Source organism: Balaenoptera ricei, chromosome 15, assembly GCF_028023285.1.
Source record: "Balaenoptera ricei isolate mBalRic1 chromosome 15, mBalRic1.hap2, whole genome shotgun sequence".
NCBI lineage: Eukaryota > Metazoa > Chordata > Mammalia > Artiodactyla > Balaenopteridae > Balaenoptera > Balaenoptera ricei.
The window spans coordinates 18,779,403-18,802,133 of record NC_082653.1 but is presented as its reverse complement, the minus strand read 5'-3'; the positions used below and the strand labels follow the sequence as shown (position 1 = coordinate 18,802,133).

At 40.9% G+C, this 22,731-nt stretch overlaps 1 protein-coding gene across 3 annotated transcripts in view; it reads right to left on the bottom strand.

The window, feature by feature from the left end:
• Nucleotides 1-22,731, bottom strand: part of CHD6 (chromodomain helicase DNA binding protein 6) — a 208,893-nt gene that overhangs the window by 66,273 nt on the left and 119,889 nt on the right. For all 3 annotated transcript variants that reach the window (XM_059898585.1, XM_059898587.1, XM_059898586.1), the window contains exons 11-17: nucleotides 21,619-21,740; nucleotides 19,788-20,031; nucleotides 18,419-18,595; nucleotides 17,611-17,754; nucleotides 14,399-14,654; nucleotides 13,034-13,244; nucleotides 2,893-3,088 (exon numbers count right to left, since the gene is read on the bottom strand). In XM_059898585.1, the coding sequence (XP_059754568.1) occupies nucleotides 2,893-3,088; nucleotides 13,034-13,244; nucleotides 14,399-14,654; nucleotides 17,611-17,754; nucleotides 18,419-18,595; nucleotides 19,788-20,031; nucleotides 21,619-21,740 (1,350 nt within the window). The remainder of the gene's footprint in view (nucleotides 1-2,892; nucleotides 3,089-13,033; nucleotides 13,245-14,398; nucleotides 14,655-17,610; nucleotides 17,755-18,418; nucleotides 18,596-19,787; nucleotides 20,032-21,618; nucleotides 21,741-22,731) is intronic.

Here is a 22,731-nt window from a genome sequence, read left to right as displayed (position 1 = left end):
CTCATTTACAAAAAGTAGCAGAATATGTGCATATGTGTGAATGACCATGTGCAAGTTAACATGACCTAACTTCCTAGCAAGGACAGTACCAGGGAGCCGCCTGGTTGAGTTTTCTGCTCTGTTAGGGATAGGAATGCATTTCGCTGATTTTCACAGATGATTTAGCTGCAGTCCTGTGAACCACATGATGGTCTCAGCGCCCTGTTCTCCAGACGCTGTCTTCTACATCACATTCACAGCACGTGGGTGAAGGGCAAATGCCAGGGAGAGTGTGCTGAGTGCGCACCATTTGGGGGGTAGTCTCCAGCTCCCGTGCTCTCCTCCCCATGCCAAGCAAGCCGAGAACCTAGCTCCGTCTCTGGGGGCAACTCAGAACAGCCCACCCCGCCAATCCCACTCCCCAATAACCACAGACCCAATTCCCTGCCCTAAAATTACTCTATTCTTGCCAATTCTTTCATTCCTACCTAGTCTGGTCAGACATCTCAAAAATAAAGGAGGGTTTCCTCTTGGTTACCAAGCTGTAAATAAAAATAACCAAAAAAGCAGCCAGTCTGGAAGACCACAAGTTGAGGAATTCTAACTTTAACGTGGACCTGGGGCTGTTCATCGACACCGTCACTCATTTACCTTCTGCTACGTTCTTCTACAAGTGTTCTCCACTCCCAGCTAAGTCGCCCGAATGTTCATGGTCTTTGTTTCTCCACTGAGCTTGAGCATTAGAAGAAGTTCAGAAGCTGACTTGGCAAACAGAACTCTCACACTATCCAATTTCAGTTTGGACTTCACTGCTATTCCTTTATTCATCTCCTGCTACTCCCCCAGCAGGGGCCATTAAAAACGGCCATTCCAAAGTTGCTCCCTTCTCCCCAGACCCTAATTCTGGACAACCCCACCCACCCCCATCTGGCTGGAACACAGACAAATCAATCACCTCAGAGGACTTTACCTTCTCCTTCAGGCCTGGACATTCTCGTTCTTGCTTTTTCCATTTCTTGGCATTTCACCTTCAATGTCTAGACTTCACTAGGTGAAGCACGATGATTCCAAAATCTTTGCCTCTGACAGTGACCTGTCTCTAAATGCCAGCCCTATGCTTTCAGTTTTTCTCCTGAAAGTCCTTCAGGCATGCCCAGCTAACATGGCCTCCAAATGGCCACCCGTTTCTCATACCATCACTGGCCCAGGTTCCAAACCTCACAGTCAGGTGAGCACTGCAAAGGAGCACAGAACTTTACAGCTGTCAAGAACGTACTACTTAAGGAACCATCTGTCTCAGGGTTGGCAGACACCTTCTATAACAGTAAATATTTTAGACGTTGTGGGCTATGAGGTCTCTCTTGCAATACTCAACCCTGCCACTGTAACATGAAAGCACCCAGAGATAACAGGTATACAAATGGGTGTGGTTATATTGCAATGAGGCTATTTTAAAAACAGGTGGCTAGCCCACTGGCAATAGTTTCCCACCCCCTGCTCTACATCACTATCCTAATTAGGTTCTTCCTGGTGACCTGATCAAATAGTCTCTACTGATTATTATTACTTTGGCATTGACTATGCTAACTCCTTTAAAAATTGGTTATTCATCATATCTAGCAACTCATCTTTGACCGAAATATGCCGTCACCAGCAGAAAGGCCTGATGGTGATCTGGCCATGGCCACTGATTTTTCAAGTTGGATGTTGAACATAGTGCCACAGAATTTGTTTTACAATGATTTTTTTCCTGCGTTTTACCCAGTTGTCACCAACATAATAATTTAGAGCACTGGTTTTTCAACTAGTAGATTGTTTTCTTCAAACAAAATGTTATTTTGAAACTCGTTAAATGAAAAAGACAAAGCAGAACGGCTCTGTGTGACATGGTAGGTGGGGAAGAAGCCCAGATACCCATCACCTTAGCTCCTTTTCTCTGCATCCCTTCCCGGCAGTATTCCCTAGGGCACCTCCTCAGTTTTGTGAAACAGCAGCCTGCAAACTTCTCTTATCAATCACCGGTATCATGAAAAAGGTTTTGAGGTCCCCACCGCTCTCTGAGCCACACACTCACGCTCTGAGTATCAGCAGATGTCCCGAGATCCAATACACACTCAGGATGAAGTTTGTTGTTAATGATAATGGATGTAAAACTGTCATCTAAAATAGCCTTCTTGACAAGTTAGAATCTTTTGGACTGACTTATTGTGCAATCTGGCTAGAATGTCATTGTTTTTACTTTCACACGGGGTTGATGAGGAATTCTGAACCAGAAGTGTTAGCTCTGTCATTTGCTTGTTTACACTTGCTTTTAAAATGTATTAGCTCCCATCTTTGCCATAATCTTTTCAAGCCACCATTATTCAGTTTGGTTAAAACGAGCAAATTTAATCTGCAAATACACTTAACTGGGCCCACGTCAACCCTACTATGCTGCATTCATTGGAGAGCAAATGAACTACTGGGGAAGCCTCAGTCACCCCTGCCGCACCAGGGAACTTTCCTAGCCCTCTGGGTCATCTCATGTACTGTATACGACATATGACCACCTAACAAACAAAGTGAGTGAAAATGCCAGAATCAATCCGTATGTCAAGAATTAGAGAATTACTCAAGCTTCGTATCTTTATGTCTGATAATAAATAGTAGTTCCAATCTACATTTGGAGGCTACCACTGTGAAATACCATTTGATTTGTAGTAAAAGGAAAGAACCACTTGGATTAGTGGGAAGGCTCGACATTTACTTTTTACTCAATTGTACCCTGACCGAGGCCCTAAGCCTGCCATCTGGCCGAAGCCATAGCAATAGCATGGAGCATGGCAGACACTCTCTATAGCTAAGCCAGGCCCTGTCATGATGTTCTTGGATTCAGGGACAGCTAAGGCAAACAGCAATCATCCTAATGGTTACCTGCAAGTCATTTTGTGGGTTCCAGTCTGAATCAAATATGATGCAGGTATCGGCAGCTGTGAGATTGATCCCCAGGCCTCCCGCTCGGGTGCACAGAAGAAAGACAAAGCGGTCTGAGTCTGGCTTACAGAACCGGTCGATGGCTGCCTGGCGCAGGTTTCCCCGTACTCGCCCATCAATTCGCTCATAGGTGTATCTGAGGGGACCCAAACGAACGAAAGCCCAGGTGTTAATCATGACTTCAGTGGAGAACAAGAAACAACGCAGGAAGCTGTTGACTAATGGCCTTAAACCCATCACTTCTAAATATGGACCTAATGTCAGCGGTCTAAAAGGAATCCCCCCTCTACATATGCAGCAGGGCAGACACCTAAAACTGCACTGCAATATGTCCCCCTCTCTCAAATCAAACGAAAACCAAATCAAAACAAAAAACCAGCCGAACTACGGAGGACTAGAGAACTGTAAACGTAAAGTATCAATCCCCACTGCCCAGGCAAACTTACTCTCAAGTGCTTCCCCATTTTCTTGCACTGAATCTAATCACAAGACCAGGAAAAGCAAATAAAAGCCTCAACCATCTACTTTCAGTAGAACTCATAACATGGAATCAGAGTTCGAATCAGGCTCCATCTGCTTTTGGATGGACTGAAAATGGGAAGAAGACTGGATGGACAGGCCGTCTTTTTATGTCTGGGTTGGTCATTTCTATCCTAACAATTCCTCAAAGCTTCAGAGGTAGAAAGCAAAACCTCCAGGTTTATAGCTGAAACCAAGGTCTTCTGGGCAGCATACTGCCAAGCAAGTAGGAAGAAATCACAGGAAAGGTTTCTGAGCTGTGTCAGGTTGGAAAGAAGCCAGGAGAATTTTTAGAGGAAAATAAAGTGAGGAAGCAAAGCTGAATATCATTAAGAAGGCATATACCTGTGTAGAAAGTTAGGAATTAAGGGTGGAAAGAATGGTGAGGAGAAGGTAAAAGGATAGAGAGTAGGAAATTAAACTGCTACGGGAGCCTATTAGCATCTGTCCATCCAATCAGAAAACATACAAGGTTTGTTTATGATGGAGATCATGTAATTAGCACAGAATTAAAACATAGTACTAATCTGGATAGCTGCTTAGTCTTATTTATTTCTTATTTACCCCTTGACAATGAACAAATTAATATGGGGATGCTACCCTGGGCCCAATTTTGACCAACAAGCAAGAACTGGTTGGTAAAGTATATGTAATAGGAACCATGTGAGAAAAGGACGACATCCTAGACCCCACGACAGTCAAGAACATGAATCCTGACAAAAACCTTCTCAGCAGCCCAGAATCTGGGAAATCAGATCTCTAAAAATTCAGATAAACAACTGGTAAGAGACTAAGGATAGATCCTCTAGGGGTAGATGACTCTGGGTGGGAGTGGCTCTAGATAACTAAATTGGGCAATATAATCCTGACTTCCTTGAGTAAAAGGAAAATCCATGTGAGGAATCACCCAAGGAAATACAGGTAGAGAAAGCAGACCAATTCAGGCTCAGAAGGGACACGTACAAAGCAAAGACCCAAGTCCAAAAAGACTCTTCTTTTTACAAAGCTAGAGTGCACCCATATCTGGAATTACAGGTGTAGATTTTTCCTTTCTTCTTCTTTTTTAATGCAATAAACTTAAGAATAATACATGAGACTACAGTAGCAAATAAAAGCAGTGGTGGTTACAGGATTGTCATGAAGGCAGACTAAGAAGATTTTGTCCTAAGCTAAAAGCTAAGGGTCATATGTTGAATTCTATACAACTATGAAGCAGTTAGATAAAATTATCATCATTATTAATATCAGCCACAGCAACAATATTAGCAGTAAGCGCCTAAGTGTCAAGCTCTGTGCCAGGCACTGTGATATGTGATACATGCTTTATATGCAACATCACATTTACTTCTGGCAATAATCCTGTGAGGTAGTTCCCCATTTTACACTTGAGAAAACATCAAGAACAAAAACCCCAACAACAACAACAACAACAAGAGCCTCACAAGCAAAATAACTTGCTTAGTCACCTAGCTGGTAAGTGAGATCCATTTGACTCAAAAGTCCACACTCTTAACCAGTTTGCTGTATGGCCTTCATACTGTACCCTACATTTCAATGCAGTAGAAAGATTTCCCTAAAAACTTAAAAGAGAAAAATAAAGGTAAGTAAGAGACTCTGGTAAACTTAGAAAACCTGTAACTCTATCAGAAGGTAAGAAGAGAAACTACAGATATCCAAAATGACTGTGATGAATCAATGCACCTAGGAACTGCACCGAGTTACTCGTACGTTTGGCCACGTATGTGATGCAGTGGAAGAGGCACAGGATTTGGAGTCAGAAGACAGAGTTGAGATTCAATTAAATGATAGCTGCCACTACCCCACCATCACACATGTGAACAATTAGTGCTGCAGGCACACAGGACTCAATGTTCTTTGACAAGACACCCCTAAACCATCAGAGAGGAGCCAGATGCCCGCAGATCTGAGTAAGGCGGGGAATGAGCATACTATTAAGGGGAGGAGAAACCAATAAATAGAGACGATATAGCTTGGCAATCACCTAGGGAAAAAAATTCCCATAAAATTAGATAGTGTTTGGCCATCTATGATAGAACACAGTTTTAGAAATTGGGCGGGATGATTGGAACGTTAATTCTCATTTCTATCACTCAGTTTTGAGGGACTGTGCTCGAAGAACACAAAACTAAAATAAAAATCCAGTGATTTGAGAGTTCAATTAAATTGTTCCTCACTCCCCTCACTCCCGAGCCAGATCCTTTGGCTATGCCCTCACCCCTGTATGAGCACGGCACGAAATTAAATGGGAACAAAACCAAACTGACAGCTGGCGTGACAACGAGGCTCAAGAACAAAGAAAATCTTGAGGGCTAGTAAATCTGAATGAGGAAATCAGACATCATTAAATTTTCTGCACCAAACATCAGTGCAGCAATTAACCCTCTGTGTCAACTGCATTCTGAACAAAATCCTTAGGAGTTGATGTGGTCGATCAAACTGTAATTCTGAGTTGCTGTCAAATATCAACAAGAAGCAGGTGGCACTCTGGAAAACCTCTGGGTACTCGGCAGGCAAGGCGGTGTGTGTGTGTGTGTGTGTGGAAATGACACATTTTTGGCACAACAGGAAATGTTGACCTCAGAAGCCTGAAGGGTAATGAACCACCTCACCTCCCAGCAATAACCAGCTGGAGAACACAAAGAGTGAAAAAAAAACCCAAAAACCTGCCGTTCATGATTGCCATAAACATATAAAATACTTACAATTAACCTTAATAAGAAATAAGCAGGAGTTGGCAATAGGGGTCATGTTGGTTTGGTCACCATGTCCCTAACACCTATACAGGTCTCAGCACAAGGTTGGTACCTTATAAATATTTACCAAATCAACGGTGTATATAAAAGACCTGAGTAAGTGCAGTGAATATCATGTTCTTCAATTTTGCAAAGATGTCAATTCTACCCTACTACGTGTGTAAAAACCAATCAAAATCCCAACAAATGGATATAGGTACACATAGATAAATACAGATATGTAAATATATAATTTTTTTTTCTGTAGTGAGGACTGGAGTAGTCAGGGATATATTAAAAAATAATAATTCTGGGGACTTCCCTGGTGGCGCAGTGGTTAAGAATCCGCTTGCCAAGGCAGGGGACACGGGTTCGAGCCCTGGTCTGGGAAGATCCTACATGCCGCGGAGCAACTAAGCCCGTGAGCCACAACTACTGAGCCTGCGCCCTAGAGCCCACGAGCCATAGCTACTGAAGCCCGCGCACCACAACTACTGAAGCCCGCATGCCTAGAGCCTGTGCTCTGCAACAAGAGAAGTCACCATAATGAGAAGCCCGCACACCACAACGAAGAGTAGCCCCCGCTCGCCACAATTAGAGAAAGCCCACACATAGCAATGAAGATCCAATGCAGCCAAAAATAAATAAATAAATAAATAAATTTTTTAAAAAAGAAAAGAATAATTCTGAAGAATTCTGAAGTTCATCTGTAATAATATATGAGCAAAGGAATAGAAATATTGATCAAAAGAATAGAAAGGTTACATACACACCCAGCAAACATAATATCTCAGTATATTTTATGCATACTGTCTTATACGAATGGGGGAAAAGATGGACTATTTAATAAACAAACAATCAGAAATATTTGGAAATAAATTAAATTAGACCCCCATTTATATACCCTCTACCAAAATTGTAGGAGGACTGAAGACTGAAATATAAAAAATAAAATAAAATAAATCGAAGAAGTCCAATTAAAGATTATGAGTTATCATGCACATTTAATTCTTTTATCTCCTCAAATGTCTAGAAAAATGATAGGTAAAGGGATTTTTAAAAAAATGCATAATAATGCCTTCCCCCCAATAAACCTACAAACAGAACAGGAGAAAATTCTGGGACTTGGAAAGTAAACCAAGTGATATTTGATTTGAAGAAAGCAGAATCCCAGGTGAGAAATAACCTAATTCAATATGGCAGAATATCCAAAGGGATCAGGCATTGGTGCCACCAGGTATCCCTGAAAGTGGAGATACAGAGAGTCTAAAAGCAAGGGAACTAACTAGTTAAATATTTGTTGAAGTATCTGTTAGCCTATCCATCATCCACCCCAGTGCTGAGAGGATCAAAAAGATCTGTACCTCTCTCTACCTTAGGAGACACCACACAGTTAAAGGCAGAGGTACCATACTTAAAAAGGGAAGAGAAGCAGAGATATTGAGACCTCCCTACCTCTCTCCACCCCTTCCCCACAGTCAGCTCCCAGTCCAATCAAGTTCCCACCCTCTGGGAAGGAGAGAGGAAGAAAAACGTCCCAAAGCACTGACACTGGAGGTTCTCTGATGAAATGGTCCAGCTAGACAGACAGTGTTCACAGACGGAGAATATGGTAGCCAACAAGCTGGCCCACATGCCCAGAGCTTCTAATCTCTGGAGAGTGCCTACCATCTGGCAGCCAAAACCAGACATCTGAGGAAAGCCTCTGACCTTTGAGGCTTTGCTTCTGGTGTGGAGGGGCAAAGTCTTAACACACCAATCCTCCAGTAAACAACAACCACAAAATCTGGGCAAAATACAAAAACAAAACAAATGAACAGAAAAACCTATCTGAGGGCACCAGAGGGTTAAGGAAAGCACGCAGATTTTGGAGAGAAAGAGGAAATTGTGGTTTTGGCCAGACAGGAAGCCAGAGTTATGGCAAAGGTGCAGGGCAGCTATAAATCTTGATGAGAAACCACTATCTTTCTGACCAGAGGCAGCAAGAGAAGGAGTCTGGGGCAACCACGACTGCCAGAGGGTGAGAGGGGACTGCCAGAAAGTAGAGACAGAGATGATGAACCCCATACACCGGGTATAAACTCTTTCTAAGTCTCTGGTTGACCTCTGACCCACACATGCTTGGGGCAGACTGAAAGTAGTCTGAGCTGAGATTGGAGCGGCTACCTACCAGAGACGCTGACAGCATTTGCATTTTGAGACTCACCTACTTAACTGCCTCCAAATAAAAACCATCAACATCGTCATAGCAATATAACAGAATCCTGAATCTCCACAACACAATATTCACAATGTCCAGGGGAAACGTGACCCATTCTTAAAGGAAAAGACAACAGATATCAAACCTAAGATGTTTTAATTAACAGACAAGAACTTTAAAAGCAGCTCTTATAATTATGTTCAGTGAAGTAAAGAAATGTACATAATGAATGAAAAGATAGGAAATCGCAGCAGAGAAACAAAACATCACACTAAGAAACAAATAGAAATCTTAGAACTAAAATATAATCTGTAAAATAAAGAAAGCAATGGATGGGCTTAATAAGCATGATGGAAATGACAGACAAAAGAGTCAGTGAACTTGAAGAGAGACAAAACAAAAGAAGAGACAGAAAAAGGATTGGAAAAAAAAAAAAGAACAGAGCCTATGGACCTGTGAGACAATATCTAAAGGTCAAACATACAGGTAATTGGAGTCTCACAGAGAAACAAGAAAATAGGGCAAAAGGAAAAAAGAGAAATCAAAGAAACATTGACCTAAAGCTTCCCAAACTTGATGAAAGATCTACATTATAAATTTAAGAAGGTCAGTGAACTCTGCACAGGATGAATTCCACACAGCAGTCAAACTGCTGCAAATCGAAAATTAAAAGAAAATCTTAGTAGTCAGTGAAACAATACATTATATACAGGGGAACAGCCACTTAAATGACTACAAAACTTCTCATCAGAAATCATGGGGGTGAAAACACAATAGAGTAACTTCAAAGTGCTGAAAGGAGGGGGAAAAAAAAGCCAACCCAGAATTCTACTATGGAAGACAGAGACATAAACAAAAAGAACAATTTGACTTGAGAAAACAGACACTGTAGGAAGATTGTAAAAAATCTATCATCATTAATCTCAGAATGACAAAACACTGCACCTGTGTGATAACCGGCTGAGTGCTATAAAGACTGAAAAATTACAGAAGAAAACTAGGAAATTAAAAATATAATTACACAGTGAAAATCTAGGGATTAAAGTTGGAAGACAGAATAAAGGTATTCTACCAGAGGTACAGCAAAATATAATGAGATGGAAAGTAGAGAAAAGAGAAAATTAGGTGATCAGACCAGAAGGTCTGACATGAATAATAGGAGTTTCGCAAAGAGAAAACAAAACAGAAAGAAATAATGAAAGATAAAATACAAGAAAATCCCCCAGAACTGAAGGAACATAATTTCAAATGGGAAGACCTATAAAGCATCCAGTTCAACAGACACCATACAAAACCCAGTTCATTGTCAGATTTCACAGGACCGGGACAAAGAGGGTATATCAAAGCTTCTAAACAGAAAAAACATGTCACATACACAGACCAGGAACTGGAAGGGCTGTGAACGTCTCAACAATCCTGGAAGCTAGAAGACAGTGAACTAACATCTTCAAAATTCTGTGGGAAAGTGATTTCTGACCTAGTACCTCAAACTCAACCAAACTACTGCTCAAGAATGAGAGTAAACTGAAAACATTCTGACAAAGTCTCAAATTCACTTATCATTCACCCTTTCTCAGAAGCTCCCAAAAGATGTACATGGGATCCACCAACAAGATTTGATTCAAGAGGGAAGGAAAGAAACTTGTCAGCGTGATAAAGGAAGAGAGATCACAGATGGCAACTGTGCACTAGGCAGGAAGGGTAAATGCCCAGAGAGGAAAAGACAGAAGGTCCTGGGAGAGACGGCTCAGACATGAAACTGATGTGCTTGAACGTAACAAGAGGAGATTTAGACAACCAGAGTAAATTTTGGAGCTGAATTATAATAAGTATATTTAAAAATATGCACCAAATAAAAAATAATTTTTAGCTTCAGGAAAAAATTAAAATTGTGCAAGAAAGAAATAGTAAACAGCATACTACATGGCTGAGCTATAACTCAGCATTTCCATAAGTCATAATAAACACTGAATATTAATTTAACCCAAAGTATTGCATGGCAGGTTGGGAAGATGAGAGGACAGCAGTTGCACATGTGGTAATTACGAGGGGCAGTGAAAGAAGGGAAATATTCATCTTCCATAGTGAGAACAGATAATACTTAAAACTGAAAAAAAAAATTACAACTACTAACATTACTTAGAGATATAGCTATAAATACCAAAAGAAATAGCATAAGGAGTTTAAAGTAAATGCTTCAGGTGGGGAGAAACTGGGGGTATGTGGTGGTATCAGGAAATGCTATTTTTCATAGGTCTAATAGAATAATTTGGCTCTTTAAACTATGTGCATGTATAACTTTGAAGAAAATTTAAAAACTAAATCAAAAAGAGAAAAGTAATGATGATATTAAAGTCAGAAGACCCTGTTGGGTGCAGAGCTGGGGTAAAGAAACCATAAGAGAATGAAAAGAAAATACTTCAGAATACTGCATAATTGAGAGGTGGGGGAAGCCTTTTTAAGCATATTAATTTAAGTATAAATAAGCACTTAAGTTTATTTAAAGCTGTTTTAAGACTGAGAGATTTGACTATTATAAAATTTAAAACTTCTAAGAATAAAATAAACAAACAAAAACCCATAGCCATAAAGAAAAAGTCAAGAACAACACTGGGGAAGTATTTGCACCATATTCTTAAGTAAACAAGCCATTCTTATAAATTAATAAATGAAAAGGCAAAGAGTAACAAAAAAATGGAGAAAGAACATGAATAAAGCAATGCACAAAACGAGAAATATAAACAGCTAATAAATATGAAACTGTCATTAAGAATCAGAAATACAAATTAAAACAAGAGACCATAATTCTGGCTTACTGAATCAGCAAAGACTAAAACGCAAAAACAGTATTGATCAGAGTATGAAAAAAAAGTCATTCTCATACACCATTAAAAGACACAGTAAAAATCTCTTTCTAGAGGGTGTTTTGGAAATATGTATCAAATGCTTTTTAAAATATACATCATAATTTATCCTAAGGAAATAACTGGAAACGTTCACAATGAATGCAAAGCGATATTCACAGAGTTCCTTAAAATGCTGAAAAATTGGAAACAACCTATAAGACAGAGTATCATGCAGATCATCAAAACTATGTTGTAGAAGAATAATTAAAGAAAAAAGTTCATAATATATTAAATAAAAAGGTGAGTTACAAAGCAGAATGTAAAATATGATCCCAATTCAAACAAATCAACAACAAAACTAAATATATGTATGCACAAAGAAAAAAAGACTAAAAAGATAAATGCCCAAGTGTGAATGGAAACTTCGAGCAGGTGGTGGTATTATAACGTGTCCCTATTTTCAAGAAAAACTGTAATATTTAGACAATTTGAAAACAAAAATAAGCAATAAATGATAAGGAAAAATAGCATATAAGGGAGCTAAATAAAGACATCGGAACTTAGCAAAAGTCTGTTCATTACACTGTTACTCATTTTGGGGGATCTTTAATAAAAACTGAAAACTGGTAGTTGCATACATTTTGAAGAGTGAGATAATATATTTACATAAGAAGCAAGTGTTCTGGTAATTCATCTATAGTGAATTTATAAAATACGAAACTGCTTTCTAGTTTCAATATATTCTTCAAAGAAAAAAACAATGTAAGTCTCAAGAATTCCTAACCTAAAGATCTCCACTACAGGGCTCTGAGAAATTCTTTTATTGCCTAATCCGATTTTGGAGAATTATTTATGTAATGTTAAATGTCAGCATAACCCATAGTTAAATTGGTCGTTTCCTTTAATACTTTTTCTATAAATTACATGTTACAAGGACAAACAGAATCTTTAAGGATCAGAACATTTAACACAACGGAGATTTGCTATGATGACTATATAAAAATAAGGATGTCCTTTAAACCTAGCAATGCCTTGGCTAATAGTTTCTAAGATCTGGAGACGTCTTTATCATTAAGAGTAAATTTAAAAAATCCATTTGCCATTCGGATGATTGATGTATCCCAATGACTGGAAATGGAAGGTACAGTGTATAATGTAACAAATGTAGTACCCACATAGACTCCAAACAACCCACATAACACCCCAGGCTTTTCACCTGCATGAGTAATGGAACTTAGGTTCAAGGAATTACAGGAGTATGAACAAAAAAATAAGTTGGGATGCCATAGTTAGTGTATCATAAAACTTTAGAGGGTTTGCTAAGACATAAAACATCCCCAAGTTCTTTTTCTGGCAGTTGTCAGCTTGTGCTCTTTCAGCAACTTGATACAGTGATGCTTTCCAGGGTGTATTTTTCTCATCATTATTAAGGGAAAAAAAAACAACGACATTATTTTCTTAACCTTCTGTAATGCTATCTGAATTGTTTCTTCCAACTAAAGAGAATATAAATAAACATGTAAAATTTATTTTTTAAGCAAAGCAAGGGCTCCACATCATAGGCTAGGAAATTCACTCTAGACAGGTAAAACTGGTCATAAGATTCAACTCTGAATTTTAGTCAATCTTTATGAGAAGATTTCTTATCTCTACTTGTTAATGCTTTTTTCTTGTTAAAACATAATTTTTGAATGAATCAAAAAGGCATCAAAGAAAAGGAACTGCTTGCAGTGCTTGATGCACAGCTTTGACACAAGGCTCACCTTCTCTGGATGAGATAATCTTCCAGGATGTCGAGACAGCGCACCATCTGGGAGAAGATGAGTACTTTGTGGCCGCCAGCAATCAGCTTAGGGAGCAGTTTATCAATCAGCACCAGCTTCCCTGCTGCTTGAATCATGGCCTGCAGCTGAAAGTCGGGGGCATCAGGGCTGTGGGTTTTCCGGAAGTCCTCCAGAATTTTCTCCTCTGCCCCTGAAAAAGAATGGAACAAAACTATTCTTTGAACAGACTATAAGAGTAATAGCTACTCTCTGCTGGACAGAGCCTAGAAAAAAATGAAATGAATTCTTAGGTCCCAAACCAACAGTCCAGTGAGGGAATGCTGTGTGTCCGTCCCATGCCCTCAGCAGAGGGCTCTACAAGTGGCAGGGCTGTCCTGCAGAGAACACAGGTGCTCTGCTTTCCTGGGAAGTCTGACCAAGGAGAGGAAGGATCTGAAATACCAAGCTGACTTAGGCAAGTGAAGAAACCTTCAGAGAAAGCTGACAAAAAGACATACCTCTCAACATAAAAGCTTGGGATCAGTAAATCCAAGCCATATTTTGATTTAAAATTTTATAAAAAGTTTTATTGTAAAATTAAAAAGAAAAAGTTTCGGGCTTCCCTGGTGGCGCAGTGGTTGAGAATCTGCCTGCCAATGCAGGGGACACGGGTTCGAGCCCTGGTCTGGGAAGATCCCACATGCCGCGGAGCAACTCGGCCCGTGAGCCACAATTACTGAGCCTGCGCGTCTGGAGCCTGTGCTCGGCAACGAGAGGCCGCGATAGTGAGAGGCCCGCGCACCGCGATGAAGAGTGGCCCCCGCTTGCCACAATTAGAGAAAGCTCTCGCACAGAAACGAAGACCCAACACAGCCATACCATACATACATACATACATACATAAATAAAAAGAATGTAAGCAGACAAGAATAGCATTAAAAAAATAAAAAATAATTTAAAAAAAAAAAAAAAGAAAAAGTTTCCAACACGTTCTCTACTCAGCACGTTAACTGTTAACTTATCTGCAGAGGGTTTTAATCTCATTGCGCCATGATCATTTTTTCAATGAAGTAACACATCTCCCTGCACCAAAGTGGAAAGTGTGGACTAGACTGCAGGTACACAAAGCACAGCAGGCTGACAACTGATATCCGTCTTCTGATGGGCAGAGAATTGGTAGAGGTAGGTTCAAAACAGGGCTCTGTATACTCACTGGCCAGACTGCTTAGGCAGATCCATCAACCTCTTTGAACCTCAGTTTAATACTCTGTAAAAAGGTCAGAATACACACCCTGGCATTTCATGGGAACTTGATAACGTAAGACTGTTGGCTATCAAGATGCCTGCCCCATGTCCCCCACTCACCGTTGATCAGGTAGGGGTGGTTACAGCACTTCCTCAGCTCCATCATGGTGTTGATGAGATTGGGCATGTTGTGCTGATTGGCCCCCTTGGTCAGGAAGGAAAAGTTCTTCTCCAGGATGGCACGGTAGTACTTTTTCTGGATATTGGTCAGCTCTACTTCGATGATCGTCTCTTGTTTGGGAGCAAGGTTCTTTTCCACGTCATCTTTCAGCCGCCGAAGCATCATTGGTTTGAGGATAGACTGCAGTTTCTTCACCTGTCCAGGAAAATGAGACCTGCTCACCTGTCCCAATCCCGATTCAATAACCGTTACTGGGGTATTCCAACATTCACTACCATCTCTTGAGCATCTAATCATAGTACTGTGGCAGCAGATTAAATGAAAGATCATGCCTGATCCCTGAACATGACGAGCTTATAATAGGACTGAAAGGAAAAAAGGGATCTGGTTTTAATTCGCAAGTAATTACTGAGAACCTATGTGGCAACCTTACAAGATACAAAGGGAGAAAGATACAAAGACAGGACCTCTTCTGGATGGAGAAAACAAACCTCTCTCTCTCACACGCACACTTGTGCAGCAATTACCTGAGGAACATTTTAAGCCACGTTAGAAGGTACAAGTGATACCTTACAAAGGGAAGATGCTGAAAGAACAAAGTAAGAGGCAGAGGAAATCTGGGGGTGGGCAACATGGATGAAGGTGGTCAAAAGGTACAAAGTTCCAGTTATAAAATAAATAAGCCCTGGGGATGTAACATACAGCAAGGTGACTCTAGTTAGTAATACTATATTGTATATTTGAAAGTTGCTAAGAGAGTAGATCTTAAGACCTCTCATCACCAGAAAAAAAAAATTTACGTATGTATGGTGATGGATGTTAACTAGATTTACTGCGGTGATCACTTTATAATATATACTACATATACTGAATCATCATGCCATACATCCGAAACTAATATAATGTTATTGTCACTTACATCAAATTAAAAAAAGAAAAAGCAGCAGAGGCAATCTGGAAATGGATTCCTCCTACATCTAAATAACGATAGCAGCAAACAAGTTTGGGGGTAGCAATATGTAGAGCAGTAATGTGGTAAGGTGACACCTCCCACTCCATCATGCAAGCTGTCATCTCAGGGGCACTCTGAGCCTGATCACATGCTTTGCTATGATTTGTCTGTTCTTCTCCTAACGGTCCAAGCCTGGAGAGCAGATCTCTATGCACTTGACCGCAATGGCACGGGGACTTGCTCACTCTCCCAAGAGGAGGGCAGAGAAAGGATTCAAAGTCAAGGCACCTGAGTTCATCCTGAGCTAAAACATGATACCAATAAGATTAATCCTGGTGGGAAAATAAGAGAAAAGGCAAGTGCAAAAGATCAAGTTTCAAGTCATAAAGAGCTGTTCAAAAATTTCAGAAGGGATAGATTCTGCAGAAATGAATTATGGGCTGTACCAATGCTTCCTGATGAAATATAAAGTGATTTACAGAGAGTGATTTAGAAGAGTTACTTCCTGGAGCAGGTTTTAAACAATGATGAATATGCTTTACTTTATAACCAGATATATAGATAGTTGGTGCCGTTTTTGTGGTTTGCTCCTAACTAACCCCAATCTTAAATCTAATCCATTTAATGAATGCTTTGTTTTAGCAATCATGGTACTTAGGAATGTAATCCCCCAAATGGATAAGGAATTACTACGTAAGAACCCAAAGAGGAGAGACACAGCTAGGTAATCGTTAAAGACAGGGACAAATACCAATCTGCCACATGCTGGATTCAGCTTTTGCCCTTCACTTGGTTCATACCTTTAATCATTTAGAGTATACTACATGCCAGACACTGTGCTGGTCAATACAACAAACACAACTTTGCAGAAGATGTGGGCCTTGTCCTCAAGGAGGTCATTGTCTAGGAAGAAGAAAAAATGCATACCACAAAATAAGTGCAATGGGAGAAGAGGATGCATGTCTAATGGTCCAAAAATGGAGAGAGGGTTGGAGCTGGCTTTTGAAAGATGAATAGATGCTGCAAATGTCAAGAAGTGGAATTAAGTTTGATTATTCACTGCTCTCAAAGTCTGACTCACCACAGAAGTAGAAACAAACAGACTGGGACCACAGAGTGTACTCTTGATTTCTCTGTTAGTGAAATTCCCAAACCTTCTCAGTTCCCAAATTCTCGGCCCCAACCCACTCTCACACCATTGCTAGATTAATTTAGCAGAACTAATTATGTCATTCCTGCAATCAAAGGCCTGCACTGCTTCTCTAATGCTTACCAAACCCTTCAACCTGTCTTTCAAGATCTTCCCACAATATATCGCTAAACTCCTCCGGCTTCATACTCCTCAATTCATCCATCCTGTTTCCAGCTCAACCAGATGATTCCCAACTACTGAATAAATTCCATGGCTGATTATGATTATTTTTTTCCTATGCAAAGCAGTCATCATCTCTCTCTCTCTGCCTACTGAAAACTTACCCACCCTTAAAAGTCTATTCTCAAATTATACTTTCTCCATGAAGTCGTTCCTAATTTCCAAACAGATGTGACCTTTCTCGCCTTTAAAGTCCTCAGCACTATTAACTGTTCCTCTTAGGGCATTTAAACTTGTCTGCCTTACTTCTGCAATGTCCAGTTGAGATTTCTACCCATAGTAGATAGACTGGTTTGTTTTGAAACAGCTTTGAGTCTAATAAGCTAGACTCAGGACCAGATCTTTGAAAACAGGACATTTAGTTGATTTGGACAAAACTGGACTTGACCACTACTCTAGTATACACACCTGCCTTCTTTTCCTCACTACCTGTGTATTTTGTTGCAATCAAGAAAATGAGCCTGGAAACATGTTGCAGGTGATGAAGGAGGAGGGATGAAGGATGAAGAAGGCAGAGGAGGAGGGAAGCAAGCCCCTGAGGCCAGAGCTATGAACAAAATCACTGAGCTTACATATGAGATCAGTGAAGGCAAGAGGCCGGATATAAGGCATTTTGGATGTCGATTCATTTATCCTTTGGAGTAGTAAGAACTGCTAATAATCAGTTTATCCTCTTCAACATAAACAAATTAAATAAAGGAGGCAATGCTCATTTTACGAGGGATGTGAGAACTTGCTAACTCCTGTCCCCACGGTGACTTGTTTTTCCCTTGATGGTGAAGGTCATCACCACATTGTCTCCTCAAATCCTTCAGGCTCCTATTTACCTGCTCCTCTGTTTTCAGATCTCCAAACTCCTCCAAGAAAGCAGTCTCTGAAGGAAACTGTGACGGCTCCAGGAAGTTGAGCAGACTGAAGAGCTCCTCCACCGAGTTCTGTAAGGGCGTCCCTGTGAGCAGCACCTTGTGCTCCTGCATGGATTCACAGCACGGGGTGAACAGGGTCTGAGCCACCAAAACAGCAGGTTTTGGTGGGAAAATGATGTTAGGGCATTCTGGGCTTTATTGGTGGCAATTCTGTTTTGCCAGATGATGATACTTCATCATCAATATAGGAAAGAGGCAGAGGTTGGTTATAAAACATGTGACTCTACAGAATAAGTGTGACAACGTCAATAAACAGATCAAACTTCCTTTCACATCCCTGAGCCCAGGAGCAATTTCACGTTAGTTAAAGCACCCCTTCATTCATCCATTCATTCATTCGATATTATGGAGTGCCTGCCTGCCACAGACTGGGCACTGTGCCAAGGCAGTAATGTTGAAGGCCATCACCTTTGGTACCAGATCATTCAGGGACCTGGAAACAAGCTTACATTCCAGGTCACAAATTTCATGGTATTTAAGATTTCCCTGGGTCCCTCTGGGAATCAGTCTGTGGCAAAGGCCAAACTGTTGACCCAGTTCATAACAAAAAAAATTTGCTTCCTGCACCATCAGAGCTATAGTGGGCAAAAAGAAAATCTAGGGTGAGCAGACTGTGCACAAGTAAGCTGCATGCAGATGGCTAAAGAATGCTTCCTCTACTGTGAACAGAAGGGGCCTGTGTTTATGCAAAGAGCTTGCTAACTCTCACCAGGGCCATGAGCTTCAGGCCCTCCAGAAGTTTGCAGTTCCTATTCTTCAATCTGTGGGCTTCATCAATGATCACACAGCTCCAGTGAATCTTCTTCAGCTCTGGGCAGTCTGCCAGGATCATCTCAAACGTTGTAATGACGACGTGGAACTTGAAGACTCCTGACAGCGGGTTTCCCTGAGGATGACACAACCAAAGACAAAGCTTTACGCAGGGCCAGAGAATCCAGCTACTGGGTTACCGGCTGGGTTAGAGGAGGCAACACTATAAATGCTAGGACCGAGGTGAGAGCCAATAAGCACTTCTTCCTCAGTTGAGAGACTTCGAGAATGAACCAGCTATTTAGACAAGAGAGAGACCCCATTACATCAATGAAACAAAAGCAAGAGAGCATGTACCCTCACAAAAGTGAGACAGAGGAGCAATATGGAAGGCCGAGAAAGGAAGCTTTTTATTTATTTACTTGTCATGATAAGGAAAGCGGATGGGTGCTGATTCACACATTCCCAGCCAGAAGCTGGTCTAAACCATGCATAGCTTGAACGCCCAAGGAAACTCTCATTGCTACTTTTCAGGTAAAATTAATTTCACCTTGTAACTTGGGTTCTAGAACAGATTCGACATCATGATCCTGATTCACCCAGGACAAGTGCTACCAGGCAGGACACACCTTTGTCTTTCAGCCTGTCTTAGTGCTGCCATCGCTTTAAAAAGCACAGCTTCATCACGTTAGAGCACGTCTTAAATTTCTTCTAAGTGTCTCCTCCTGCCGTCTGTGAAATCTCTGGGGTGAGCACTGCCTTTCCTCTGAGTTCATTTAATTTTCACCTTATTTATAAAAATCAGTGCTCCGGACAAACATACAAGGATACTCAGCAAAGTGATTATACTTAACAAAAATGTCTTAAAAAATTCTGTTGTGCTTTTAACCATTTGTTTTCTCTTTATCCTTCCATGTCAAATCTGTTAACCTTCTCTCTCTCTCCAAACTCCCTGGCTGAGAATCCTTCCTTTGTACACGAATTCCTCCGCTCACTTTCTTCACTGAGCACGTAACAACTCAGATAAAATCTTCTGCATGTAAAAGCAACTTCGTAAGCCAACCAAGAAGCCAAGCTTTCCGTGTCCTAAAGAGCCTCTGGTATATGTCAGAGTGGAAAGCATGCCCTCCAATTTTGTCTTTTATCACAAATTGAATTACCAGAAAGGAGTAAGAAGTCTGCCTCAATAAACATGTGACTCTACAGAGTAAGCCAGCAGTAACCCGAGGCAGGGCATGAAACTCTGGAAGACAAGGGACAGAAAGGCTGTTTTGAACCGGGACGTCAGAAAGCTGTCCCCGGGTCTTTGTGACTGGCGGAGGGCTCACCTGGGCATCTCGGTGCACCATCTCATACTGCTGGATCATCTGCCTGCTGATCTGGCTGCCGTGGTACACGATGGCGTTCATCTCTGTCCACGTCCGGAACTCCCGCTCCCAGTTGGTGATGGTGGACAGTGGGGCAATGATGAGGAAAGGGCCGTGGATTCCCCTGAGGAATATTTCTGAAAGGAATGTGATGGACTGGATCGTTTTCCCTAGGCCCATCTCATCAGCCAAAATGCAGTTTTTTCTGCAGAGTAAGAAACACAGATACTTCATCATCAATATAGGAAAGAGGCAGAGGTTGGTTATAAATAAGAAGATACTTCAGAAGCACACCTTGACCTGTAAGGTCATCAGTGAAGGTTTTATCAGCATTTTCCAGAGATGCAACGGAAGCAAGTTTCTATTATCATTGTTCACACCCTGCCTACTTCCAAAAAGGAACTATTGCAACTTGTGAGAAATTACATGAAATAGGTCCATTTAAATATAAACTAAGGGCTTCCCTGGTGGCGCAGTGGTTGAGAATCTGCCTGCTAATGCAGGGGATGCGGGTTCGAGCCCTGGTCTGGGAAGATCCCACATGCCGCGGAGCAACTGGGCCCGTGAGCCACAACTACTGAGCCTGTGCGTCTGGAGCCTGTGCTCCGCAACAAGAGAGGCCGCGATAGTGAGAGGCCCGTGCACCGTGATGAAGAGTGGCCCCCACTTGCCGCAATTAGAGAAAGCCCTCGCACAGAAACGAAGACCCAACACAGCCAAAAATAAATAAATAAATTTTAAAAAATAAATAAATAAATAAATAAATAAACTAAAAATACCAAAAATTAAAATAATACTGAAACAAGGAGAGAAAAAAAAATGCCTCAAATCTAAGCCAGTTTCTCTACCTGACAAACTTCATGGAAGCCAAGGCAAAAACAGAAACATAAGTTGCATGATTCTCATTGTCTATTACTTGCGTTATCAAAGGACAAACTTTTAACCCACATACTAAGTTCCGTATCAAGAGTAAAAACGCTGGTCTCTTGTGGTGACCCAGAATCACGGACTGCACACAGCTGTGACCCCGGAAGAGTGCGACCCCTGAAGAGTGTGGCCCCTGTCCGGTCTCGCTCCTGACTGTACAGGTGGGCAACCCCAGACCTGGAGTGTCTGAGTGAGCTGTGCCCTGACTCACACTGTGAACAGGTGGCAGAGACAAGGCTAGAACACAGGTCTCCAGAGTCCCAGCTTGGTGTGTGCTCCACTACATACTGTCTTTAAAAATCAACCCCGGGGGTACACTCTAGAATGTTAAGAAAATCTCAACCCATCTTTCTCAAATTTCATCTGTTTCATTTAGATTCTGATGGGAACTAAAGCACAGAGTTGAAAACTGAGTATAACAAGTCTAGGCCACCCATGGCTCACAAACAAGTAGCAGAGTTGGGGCTAGAATCCAGACCCATTCTCCTTTAGAGCCAACTTTGGCTAAAGACTGGGAGATAAAAAACAGTTTTAAAGGATCTTTTGGGTTTTGTTTCATCTAGGTTGAGCCCAACCTTTTGGTTAGACTGGCAAAGATAAAAAAGCACAAAGTCAGTGATGCCTAAAGATCATTCATTCCTCTTGGTTGGAGAAACCAAACCAAACCAAACCAAACTGACATAAAAAATAAAGTCCTGGTATGCCTGATGTGCAAAGATCACCACACGAAACCAGTGGCTCCGATGCACGCCCTTGCCACTCTGCTATTGCTACTCCACGCGGGCTAAGCCCACAGTCTCCTTCCAGGCACAAACATCCGGTAGAAACATCATCCCTGAAGACAGGACCGGCTCTGGTTCCGCACCTGTTATACCAGTTAAAAAGAAGCCAGTTCATCCCCTCCAGCTGGTACTCCCGGAGCTGGTTGCTGTTCTTGTACTCCCGAGACTTCTCAAGTTTCTGCCAGGCGTCGGAGGCAGGTCGCTCCTAGGGAAGGAGAGCAGAGAGCACAAGACACAGAGAATGACGCTTCAGGGGCAAAATGTGCAGAGGGACACCAGGCAAGGATGGGGCAGGTGGTAAATCTCAAATGCTGTCTGTCCTACAGCTGGCTGCAAACTGCAGCTACTAGCTTCTGACTAATGAGCCAGCCCTGTATTTTCTAGATTTCAGCAGATTAAACTAAGAACACCTCTATAAAATTTGCAAGCAATTAATGAAGAAGAGAAACAGACCCACCTAAAATCTTGATAAGTATTATATTGCTTTACTGAGACTCTTAGAAATCACTCCCACTTACATTTTAATTTCCCTACAAGCCAGTATTAGTCAGGTTTTTTAGTCTTCTATAGACAGAATTTTTTTTTTTTTTTTATTTGTCCTTGTGGAATCAGCTCAGGAAGTACAGTGGGTCAAATATTTTGTTGATTAGTTTCTAGAGTAAAGCCAAAAGCCTATATAATCAAAATTGTAAATTCCTTAAATTCACCATGAACATAATAGCAATCTTATTACTTTATTTTCCCATATGAAACACCAATTTCTAAATGTAATTGATCTTTATTGATATGAAATGCCATTTTTATCATATAAGTTCTAATATATCCAGGGAGCTTTATCTAGAGCTTTCATTCTGTCCTACTGCACTGTCTCTTATTGCAATAAAACCACACTTTTGAATTACTACAGCTTTATATCTGATGGGGAATTATTTTTCAAAAATGTCTTGGCTATTCTGTCTTATTTAGTATTCTGTATAACTGTAGAATCAATTTCAAGTTCCCTTAAAATTCTATTGGAATTTTGATTAATCTGGGGGAAATTTTAATTTTAATTTTTAGGTATTAAGTCTTCCCATCTAAAAATTTTGTTTATTTATATTATTTGGACATAGACTTGATTATTTTGCTTCTAGACAAATTGAGCCCCTAGGTTGACACTTCAAGGTCTTAAAAATAAAAATTTTGGGCTTCCCTGG